This window comes from Scomber japonicus, chromosome 13 (genome assembly GCF_027409825.1).
Source record: "Scomber japonicus isolate fScoJap1 chromosome 13, fScoJap1.pri, whole genome shotgun sequence".
NCBI lineage: Eukaryota > Metazoa > Chordata > Actinopteri > Scombriformes > Scombridae > Scomber > Scomber japonicus.
The window spans coordinates 11125806-11137607 of NC_070590.1; the positions used below are offsets into that span (position 1 = coordinate 11125806).

The 11802-nt window shown below is 41.0% G+C and overlaps 1 protein-coding gene across 1 annotated transcript; it reads right to left on the reverse strand.

Annotated features, from left to right (window-relative positions):
- Positions 1–751: 751 nt before the first annotated feature.
- ppp2cab (protein phosphatase 2 catalytic subunit alpha b) lies at positions 752–11355 on the reverse strand. Its single transcript, XM_053332390.1, has 7 exons — positions 11105–11355; positions 2423–2632; positions 2143–2316; positions 1829–1918; positions 1557–1718; positions 1096–1214; positions 752–890 (listed from the first exon to the last, which is right to left on the reverse strand). Exons 1-7 carry the CDS (start codon positions 11204–11206, stop codon positions 818–820), a joined length of 930 nt encoding a protein of 309 aa, XP_053188365.1. The 5' UTR covers positions 11207–11355; the 3' UTR covers positions 752–817.
- Positions 11356–11802: the final 447 nt, after the last annotated feature.

The window sequence follows — 11802 nt, forward strand, 5'->3', positions numbered from 1 at the left end:
GGCTAAACCCACAGGGATCTTGTAAGCTAGACCATAACACCGGGTCACTTCAGGGCATAGTTTCTCAGTGTTATAAAACAGGAAAACAGTAGTCACATCAAGGAGCCACCTTCATCTTTATTATTCAAATGGTTTGGTTAATACAGACTCTGTAGTTCAGAGGGAGTCAGTGAGTTGATGTGGATGAACACATCTGTTGATCATATACACCAAGCTGGGTGACTGCATAAGAGTTTTCCTTAAAAGTTACACAAGACAAAGAAAGCTTGTGTAAAACCTGCCTGATGGGGGCTTTATTTGTCATTTTTTAAAAATCAAAAAGAAAAAGAAAAAAGCATCTGTAGTGTGAAATCTTTTCATCTTTTGACATATGTTACATTTCTTTAGATTTACAAAAGTGCAAACAGATCATATTCAGATCTCCTAGACATAAGCCATGGCATGTGGGATTCAATTCGCCACATTTGAAGTAGCAAACTTTCATCCTGGACCTCGGTGCCATCAGTCCAGCTACACAGGTACAGGAAGAGATTGTTTTTTTTTATCATCATTGTCGGGAGAGATTTTCAATACATGTCCTCAGCAATGAATATTGTAATGATTATGGCACACACCTTTTGGTCCATCCATCTACACACAGACTTTGTTTCTGCTAAATGCTTAAATAGGTCTTTGTGTGAATATACAATGTGCACTGCTGTGTAGCCCCCGCCCCCATGGCTCCCACCCTCCCCTTCCTCCTTCATGTTGTTTTCAGTTGAAGGTCATATATCATGGCAATACTGGACTTGACTGTACAATGATCAAAGGTCATAGTTTACAGGAAGTAATCTGGGGTGCGACGAGTGACATGAGGCTCCCCTCTGCGAGGCGCAGGATCAAACTGCAAGCTGGTGGAAGGAGGGATAAAAAAAAAGTAAGAAAATCCATTAAAGTCACAATCTTTTGCACATAATTTCAGTTTTACAAGACTGGTGCTCTGTATCACTTGAAAAACTACTCGAAACTACTCAACAATCATGAAAATCTTTTAGATTTTAGACATCAACTAAATTACATGTGTCAGCTCCAGTTTTCAATTTTGGCTGTACTTACAACGAGTATTGGAGGGTGTCGTCTAGTTCCATGATAGCTGCCTGGTTGCCACAGCGATAGCAGTAGTTTGGAGCGCTAAATATTGTAACCACATTCCTCTCATGGCACCAGTTGTAACCCTGGGGAAAATTGATGCATTATTCACTGGAGATGTATAATTCAGGATAAAGTGCTACTATAATACAAAACTAAACATGTTCGTGAACTGGCTGGTGATATAACTGCTTGTTTTACTGTTTTTTGCAGCACAGATCTTTCATCTTTATTCACTTCAGCATCTCTAATGAATAAACACCAGTGAAGTAAGTAATAATTTACTGTAGCTGTACTCTACTAAAATTCATATTTGCCTGTTAAAATTACCAACATGCATGGTGGCTTTTGAAATCGATTAGACAATGTGCTCAGTGAATCCTCAGCAACCAATAATTTGACAATGAAGTATATACACAGGCACACACCTCCATAACCAGCTGGTGGGCACGGGACACCAGTGTGAGGCGGTTGGCGTGGTTGAAAGTCTCGGAAATGTCCTGACCGAAAGTGTAGCCAGCTCCTCGGGGGGAGATGCCCCAGCCGCCGCGGTCGTCGGGGTCTGACCACAGCAGGTCACACATGGGACCCTGCAGAGGACGAGAGAGATGGGCAGGTTAGCGCTTGTTCTTAAATTTTGACTTTCCGGCTTTTAACTCTGCTGTTGGAAATTGAAGACGCAATTTCGTATTATCTTTACCTCATGTGGCACTTCCTGCAAACGGTCCAGTGCTCTGATGTGATCCAATGTATCTATGGACGGTGACAGGCCTCCATGAAGACAGAAAATCTGGAAGGAGAGGAATATTTGAGTATGAACAGACCATACAAGAACCTATCTCTGATCATCAACTTCTGTATCCATCACACATTTCTATTTCTTAAACTAACAGTTTTATATACAACTTCCGCTGAGCAACATTAAACTCTATTAAACATAAAGTACCTGTACTTCTCAGTCCATATATATACACATATATCTTATCTGTGAAACCAACCCACGTGTATTCTCACCTGAGAGTCTACCAAGGCAGTGAGGGGGAGGTAATCGAATAGGTCTGTGAAGAACTTCCACACGTTGGCGTTACCATACTTCCTTAGGCACTCGTCATAGAAGCCGTACACTTGTGTGATCTGTCTGCTCTCGTGGTTCCCTCTGAGGATTGTGATGCGCTCCCGGTAACGTACCTGAAATACAAGCACAGAACAGAACAGAGCTGCATGTTAACTGGTTTTCAAAAGTTGATATCAGTCAAATGTGTGAGGACTCGGTAGTGCGGCGAACTGAACTTACCTTAAGTGCTACTAATAAAGTGACGGTTTCTACAGAGTAGTACCCTCTGTCCACGTAGTCTCCCATGAACAGGTAGTTTGTGTCTGGAGATTTTCCTCCTATCTTGAATAACTCCATGAGGTCGTGGAACTGCCCGTGCACATCACCACACACTGTCACTGGACATCTCACCTCCTGGACATTTGACTCCTTTGTCAGGATTTCCTTTGCCTGGAGAGGAAAAGAAAAAGAAAAACATGAAATAAGACACATACAAAAACTGCAAATGATACTAAAAAAACCCAAAGAGGCATACAACGATCTCAAAAGTCAAGAAAATCCAAACAAATCCTGCAATATTTCTGTATATTTGGACATCATCTGAAGTCATCATCTTGAGTAACCACTGTATATGTTTTGCGCTGTGTTTTGTTTATTTCCATGCGGTAAAATCCATGTGATCCCGCAGTGTAATCGCATGCTCTGTGCACCTTCATTTTCTATGTCATTATTTGTTCCCCATCTTTATTTCAGGAACGGACAATTTCCTGCTGACCTCACTGCACAATTTCCAAATCGGTCTCCAGTGGGGGTCTGCATCGAGATGCTACGCAGTGATTACAACACAACTCCCAACATCACCACCAGCCATAATCTCTCCAAGGAAATAAGCCCCTACGCCTGTGTATATGTGTGGGTGTGTGTATCTCCAGTTTCCTGTGGGCTTGCCTTGCAACACTAGGAAAAGACAACTCTGCCTTCACTGCAGCAGTTTCTAAAAATCAATTGGTGTGACGCTCCGAAAGTCGAGGACAGAGAGGAAAAAAGTCGTTGGTCTTGGTTTAGTCAGATTATTATTTTAAGAGGACTCAGCTATGGTTAAAGAGAGCTATGGAAACACAACAGTGAGCAACTGCACCCGAAAATGGAACTATTAAAAATATTTTTTCGAGGATGGAGCTTGTTCTACCCAGAATTCATCGTGGTGTAGTTTAAAAATTGCTGCACCAGTGGGTGACTCAGTATGTGGCCTGCAGCTAGTGTTGCTAGAGGAAACACTTGAATGCTGCTGTCTGCTGATTCACTGCAAACAACTCACACACACACACTGAATAAACAATCAAAATATACCAAGGGAAAAAAAAAAAAAAAACTTGTGATAACTCTTATTTGACGTAATGGGAAATACATGGTCATTTTACTATTTTAAGCTATGTTCTGACTAATTTTCACTAAGCAGGTGCCTGATATTAATATCTTTACAGCTAGATGCCAGATTAAAATAAAACTAAAAATAGAAGAAAGCTTTAACAGTACCAGTACTAAATCTGGAGACCCACAACAAGGCCTATTCCTGGAGTCAGTCTGGCTCGGCAGACTAGCTCTGACTAAGGGGGCCGGTCAGCTGGATGAGCCATTTTAAGGAGCTTTGGAGCAAAGAAAGCTGAGAGTAAAACTCTCTGAGACGATTGACCACGAGACACATCTGACGCACCGAGACACAAGAGAGAGAGAGATGTGGATCGGGATGAGAGACGGAGTGAGGAGTCTGTAAAATGACAGCGAGATGGACAATGGAAATAAGGAGGGGAGGGGAAGGGGATACATACACCAGTGATTCTTGAGATGTGATTCCAGTGAAAAGGTCACTATGCATCCGCTTGTGAGCTGGGGGTCGCTTATGTATGCGTTTCATAAGATTGTTATCACATGACTCTTTGAAAGCAACTCCCAGTTTGGTTTTCTAAATGGGTGATGGTGATGATGATGGTGCATTTTGAGCCCCCCCCCCCCCCTCCCCCCCTCCCCCCCTCCATATTTTCATCCTTTTAAAATAATAAATGAAATCAGGCTGAGAGAGAAAGAGAGAATTGATGCTGTCACTGAAGCTGAAGTTGACCTGTCACCCCCGACAGATGGTACAGAGAGAAAGAAAGACAGACCCACAGTGACCAGGACAGATCAGGACAGACCAGGACTGCAGCGCTGCACAATGCTGACCTATATTACACACACACACAGACACTCTCCCCGTGCCCATACTACCATGTGGCAGGAGGCCTTTGAATTACTGAGCTCTGGGATGACAGATTGACCAGAGCCTCTGACTCTAAAGCAATTGAATCGTTAAGCCTGAGAGAGAATAGTCTAGATGCCTGTATTAAAGAGTGGCTGCAATATATTTTCACAACCTCACTAATTACTCTGAGTGGAAAAAAAATCATGATGAGATGAGTGAAATAAATAAACACACAAACGGGCATTTGAGGTGGGCCAGGTCAGTCAGTCTGTCTGTGATCCTGTTAGATGTTTGCTGTTCTGAAGTCCACATTTTATTTCCTTTAGTGGCAGTTTCTGTTTCATTGAGTGCTGTATAACTGGTTAGAAATGAAATGACCAAATTTGTGCAGTGAATTAAAGTTTTTAAAAAGGCACAGTAGTTTTAAACAGTATTAGTGTCACTATCCTGCCTAGTACTAGTACCATAGGAGGGCCAGGGCTCCTCCTGCACATGTACTTTTTGTTGGTTATTTTTCTATTTTCCTAATCTCAGAAATATGTAAAAAAAAAAATATATATATATTTCTTGTATTCTGCATTTTATTTTATATGTGATCATTTTAAACTTTAACTGTTGGGACATAGAGTAGATTATATCAAAGCCTCTAGATCAGGTTAGGAACACAAAGTACTTCTAGAGGTACATAACTGCACTCAGATATAATTACCATAGTCATTTTAATTGGGAATCCAATTAAATGTTTTTGTTGGCATCTTGCCTGAAAGCTGCAGTGTTCTCAGTTTTGTTTCATGTCAGCTATGAATCACTGATGAAGCTAACTACACAGTTTCTCTCCTGTTTCAAACAAATCTGAGTTTATACACACAAACTTCTATCTGATCTCATTTTAGTCTAAATTTAGATCCCTTTGTAATAATATACCAGACACTTCATCTAAGCATAAGTAGAACTACCCAATCAAAAAAAGAAAAAAAACTTATAAAATGTTATTCCTTCTATCTATTAATTCATTCGTACATCTTTTACTATGTCAATGCGTGACACAGACAGTACGTATCCTACAGCTCTGCAGCCTTTCACTGAACTGTATTAATAATATGTTGATGACACATCAGATATCGCCTCTGTGTCCTACATTGGCTCAAGTGATTAGAACTGGGTTAATGTGCACTTGGTAATCTAGCACATTTACAGCAGACCTGTTATATGTGCTCACTGTGTGCGGGATTGAACCACTGATTTGAATATTATCCAGTTTTTAACCTCTTTTAGTCTTTAGCCAGTACGTACATCTCATTATTGGCCTTTATAGCTGGTTGTACTCAGTAACAATTTCACAACAGTATTTCATATTTAAAAATCGTCAAAATATCCTTTACCAGGTGTATTTTTCATGTAACAATATAAACCAACAAAAAAAATTATAGAAAACAACTCAGCATCAATCAGCATCAGGATTAAGTTCTAACATGTGACCTGCTGTTTTGGGTACCAGGATAACTTTTTCATGACTCCTGTTTTAAGCTTTGTGGGTATGACAGAGAGAGAGCTGTTGATCCATGAGACGCCAGATCACAGTTTGTACCAGCGCAGCTTTGAAGGAAAAAAAAGATGACGCCAGGGGTTACGTAATCACCTCTCCCCAAAGTACAGACCACACCTTTGGCAGAAATGCCCCAGAGAGGCTAAAAGGGAGGGATTCCTGGGCCCAGATTACAGCTACGCCCCGGGACAGCAGAAAGCCACACAGTCAACACACTGCTTAGCCAAGTGCTGAGACGTGAAATCAGCATTTTCCCGGCTGCCGCAATATAATCCCATTAAAAGAGAGTTAAACATGGCCAAAGGTTCTTCTAGATACAACTTAGGGCAAACTAAGCTTCACAACAAAGTAAAACAACAAACACGAGGGGTGACATCACGCAAGATGTTTATGGTCATTAAAAGTTAAACATTTCACTGACAGCAGCACTATCATTGGTGAGGAAAACAGCGGCAAAATGACAGCAAATTGTTACCTTTGGCCATGTTCTCACCTGCCATTAAAATGTGTCTTGATCGGATGATGGGATCACAAGTGGAAAGCTGTAAGTACAGGTGAGAGACTGATGGCTTCTACGTAACAGGTGTATTTGTCGCTGTCTGTCTCTCCTCTGCTCCGCTCCAGTGAAACACAGCAGAGGAGAGAAACCCCATTGCAACCATAAATGACAAAACACACAGAGACTATGTTTATTTATCTTATCTACCTATTTCATGTGAGCTCATTTCATTTCAGCTCAGTGTGAGAGTCAGAAATGATGTAAGTGTGTATTACTGAAGCGGAAGTGAGATCCGATCACAAGTGGTCACTCGAGACACATGTTTATGTCAGGTGTGGACAAGGTTGACGTCAGCTTTTGTACAGCTGTGAATTTTGCTGAGATGACTTTAACGACCGTATGTCAGCATCAGTCATAGGCTTCAGTGTTCAAAGGTTACTGTTATGCATACATCAATACTGTTTTTGATTCCCATTTGTCCCATTTTGAAATGATATTATTGGAACACTTTTAAAAAGGACTTCTACTTATTTAGCATCACTGTATCCAAAAATACACAATACTGAATAATTCATTTTATGAGTAAAACAGTGACATCAGTTAGCAAATAAAGCTACATTTACCCTGACTAACACCGACAGAAGTCACACAGAAGTGTTCAGCTTAAGAAAGTAGGGCAAATATCATCGTGTGACGACATCATTACATCAGTCTGAAACACTTTACATGATGTCATACTAATGTTTGACAAAAACCCCCATCTTTTACCAAACATTTACCATTTACACAGCTGTATCATTTGCTTCCCTTTATAAATATAGTGTGTGAATCACAATCTCCACTTGAGGTTTGTTTACCAAGTCAAGACAAAGACGAATAAATGAAATCAAGCCTACATTTCTCAAACGCTGCCTCATAAGGGAATAAAAGAGCAAAGATGTTAACAACACAGGGCTTAAAAATTAAGGGCAAAAAAAAACATTGTCTGACTGGTTATGTAATTCTCAAATGGTTTATTTTTGAACCGCGAAAAAAAGAAAAGAACGAAATGGAAAGGATATGTGTGTCTCTCTGTATCTGAAGCATGTGTAAAGGGTTTAATTACATTTGCTTTGTGTATAAAAAAATCAATTTCCAGTGAGCAAAGCATCGTCTGCAGCAATCATCTAATTTAATCCTGAGACTAGATTAAATACTAAGAAAACGATCAAACAGGTGACCTCAGTACTCTGTAAAACATCATTATAGAAAACACATCTACAGCCTTGAGAAACGGGATACTAAAAAAAAAATAATAATAAGCTTATAGCTATTCTCCCTACATTATATTACACACCACGCTGAAACTTTGGTATGCTCAGCCAGTTCGGGGATGGTCAGAAAGCAGAAATAACAAAGAAGTGAGGACAGATTACACCTCTCATCTCATTCCTCCACACCCCCGTACATCCCAAAAACAGAGACGGCCGCCCTCTGAGTCACAATGAAACACTGTTATCCTGAGTCACACACTTTGATCCCCTTAGCAACAAAGGCTTTGATAGTTTTAGTGATGCAACTAGCAATCAATCATATCCTCTGCTATTTTTAAATCGGGGAGGATGTTATGTAGGTGCATTCTGCTGAATATATTAAACACACGAGCCATGGAAGGATGGATAGACACAGGTAGACAGTAGTTTGGGAGATGTTGAGCTCATATGAGCTGTGACAGTGATAAAGCCTCAGGGTTAGGAAACCGTAGCTTTCCTTTTTCCTCTCGACTGCTTTTATGGCATCTTTGCTGCATTAGGGAGGAAACGGTGGAGAGCAACAGGAAAGAGAAACAATATTTTTTACAGTCTACATGCTCCTTGTGCATTGTGTTCATTTTTCTGCTGATTTATGACAACTGCTCGCAGAATCTACAAATCTGTCTTCTTGATTGTCTAGCTTTGCAAAACAGATGTAGAGATGCAGAGGTATTTCTAAAATCATATCAGCAGGGGAAAGAGCCTGTTAAGTCAAAATAAGAATAAAAATTGACATCCTCCTTCTCCTTACTACCTAAAAGACTAAAAGATGACACACAGAAATGTATAAATAACAATACATATCTACAGCTAAGCTAGTTGGACCCTCCCGTCCTACGAAGAGGGCCCACGTCCCGTTTTGGGATCTTGACCTGCAGGGTTGAATAATGCAGTTCAAGCTACTGGAACAGACTGTATCAGAGGAGAGCGAAAAAGGAAAACAAATGCTGGGATTAACGAGCCACTTGAGAATAGCGTGACCTTACACTGCAGTGAACAGCACTCCAAACATGGTTGTGGGCCTCATCTCTCAGTCCTTTTAAGAGGCTGAGTGGGATCAAGCCCACCCGCTATAGAATGAACACAGATATGGCAAACGGCAATAAAAACATCCATCCAAATTTAGTGACTGCTATAAGCAAATTTTGAATTTAAGGAGAACCGGGATACCAGAAGAAGAAGAGTCCAAGAGATACATTTTCCTTTAAAGTACAGACCTCTACAGCTGGAAGTAAGCAGCGGTCTGACCAGGAAAGATGTCAAAGAGAGATTGGGGTTAAGCTCAAGCTCAGACCGGAGAAGTATGCAGAAACCGTTGGCCTGTTATCAGCAAAAGGAAGCTGCATGGTTACTATAGAAACTGCTCATGTATTCTTATTAGCATGTATTACAATAGATAACAGCTGGATGAGATCAAGCTCCTGGTTTTGTTACAAGAAAGGAGAAGTTAAAAAGGTCAAACACACGCTGCACTGACACCGAAAGCATGACCGTGTCAACATATTTACGTTTAAATGAGCAATTAACATCCGATCATGCTCTGTGGCGTCATTAAAATGTCACGCAGGCCCAGCTCATTCTCATTTTGTATCAAGATGACAAGAGAGAGAAAAAAAAAAAAGATCTAAGTGACTTTGAAAGAGAGTTCATTGTTGGGGCACAGACGGCAGCAGCTTCAGTCAACAAAGACTGCTGTGATGCTCGTGCATTAGTGTGATATTATGTATAAGGAAAAACAGAACCAGCAACTCTCCATCAGCTGACTGAGAAAGTCAACGCAGGATGTGGTCAGACCGTGTCAGCAAGAACTGTCCGTCCACAATTACATAGAGAGGGATATATTATAGGAGGGTGACAGTGCATAAAAACCCTTCATACCAATGCTGAATGCACATTAAAGAGTTCAACACAGTGCAAAAAAATCCACCACCAGGCACCAGTCTGCAAAGATGTGGCAGAAAGTGATACGGTCAGATGAATCCTAACCACGAATATTATCGACAAGTGGGCGACTGAATGTGTGGGGTTCACCGAGAGAACGGTACAGACCTTTATGCTTGACCCCTAAACAGCGAGGAGGATCTGGTATCTCTGTTGTTAGGCTGTGGGAGGGGTGGGGAGGGCATTTTCCTGGCATGGCTTGGGTCTACTTATCCCCTTAGAGGGAAGAGTCACTGTAAATCAATACACAGTTGTTCCATGCGATCATCTTTATCCTATGATGAAACATTTCTATCCTGACAGCAGGGAGTGCATGGTCTCTTCCAGGATGACAATGCCCTCATCCGTAGGTAGGTGATGAGGGGGTCACATATAATAGTTTGATGAGCATGCTGTGGGGCCTTCGCAGTCACTGGATCTCAACCCTGACTGAACACCTATGGCAGATTTTGGACTAACATGTTAAACAGCACTCTCCACCATCATCATCATCCAAACACCAAATGAGGAGGAGTATCTTTTGGGATAAATGGTGTTCAGAGACTTTAAAGGATCAATGCCAAGGTGCACTGATGCTATTCTGGCAGCTCAACACCTTTCCAAGTCATTGTATGTTGTTTTCTTCCTTTTATTTTGTCACCCATGGGTACTTTGGACCAATTAAACAAGGTGATGTCATGTTCAAGTTTGAAAATTGACCACTTTATTGCCTGTTAAACGGGACAGTCTCACTACTTATTGACAAGAGAAGTAAATTAAATGCTACGTTCAAGGCAAAGGGGTCAGAGGTTAACTGCTAATGTCTTGGCTACCTCTGGGAAATGCTGCATAATGAAATCATGAAGCCAAAAAAAAAAAAAAAAAAAAAAAAACCCGCATTGACAGAGCAGAGGATGACAAACACAACTTTTACCCACCTTTACCAGGGCTTCAAAAGAGCTGCACCTGACCTGAGGATAAGACTCAAAAACATAGCTAGCTTCTCTTACATTAAATTAACTGCGTACATATAATTAATGTGAGGAAGCTGTCAGTCGAGTCCACTTTAAACTTGAGTGCACTAACAGAGATGCTACAGGTCACACACAGTAACCGACAGTGTGGATGAGGAGGGGAGTAAAATGTGGTATGTGTCTTGAATTCAGCGTGGTTAAATAACTAATATGAGCTCGTAATTCAACATTTCCAGATATTTCTAACAGCTAACCATTCACATGTGCTATAAATAAGTAGCTAACACCTCGTTATGATGACAAATATACGCACCACGCAGGGAAATGTACACTATAGACGCCATTTTAAGAATGTGTGGAAGGCGGCGGTAAGGAGAGAGGAGTGAGGGAAGACGCTGACAGGAACTCGTGGTTGAAAAGGGGGTCAAGTTATTAAAATATACATATCTCACCTTTTCACACAGACTTTTCACTTGTCCCTCCGTCAGCTGCTTGCACTCGTTGAGCTGCTCGATCCACTGATCAAGTTCTTTCGTGAACGCCTTTTCGTCCATTTCTGTGTGTTTTCAGGGTCGCTGCAGTAGTTGGTTTTGCTACTTTTTTGTTGTTGTTGTTTTTTTTTATGAGACGGACTCCTCTCTAGATGTTCTGGTGTTTTCTGGAGCTTCACCAAACTGCGGGTGTTTGCTGTCTAGTGAAACGACGCATGTACCTGTCTGTCAGATAGCTATGATTCGGCTGAATTGAAAGTGAGGGGAGGGAGCGAGGGAGGAGAGAAACGTCAGTAAGTGATCCACTCTGAAATATGTCTACGTCCAGCTGTACCTGATCTAACACCGCACTTCCGGCCGTGACCTTCTAAATAAAAGCACGTCTGATTGGCAGTGGCGTTTTTAGTTTAGTTTACTTTATTTGTTCAGTGTACATTAATGAACATTTATATTTTAAAAAAAAAGTAAATGCACCCAATTATCCACACAATCAAATGTATCATCATCCTATAATAACATACAATAATTCATCATCAATACAATATACGTCGATCACATAAAATATTTCATCATCAAGCATAATACAAACCCACCCCACCCTCCCCAATTCACACACGAGACTCCCCCCACTCCCCAGCCCCACATAGAATCATAACTGC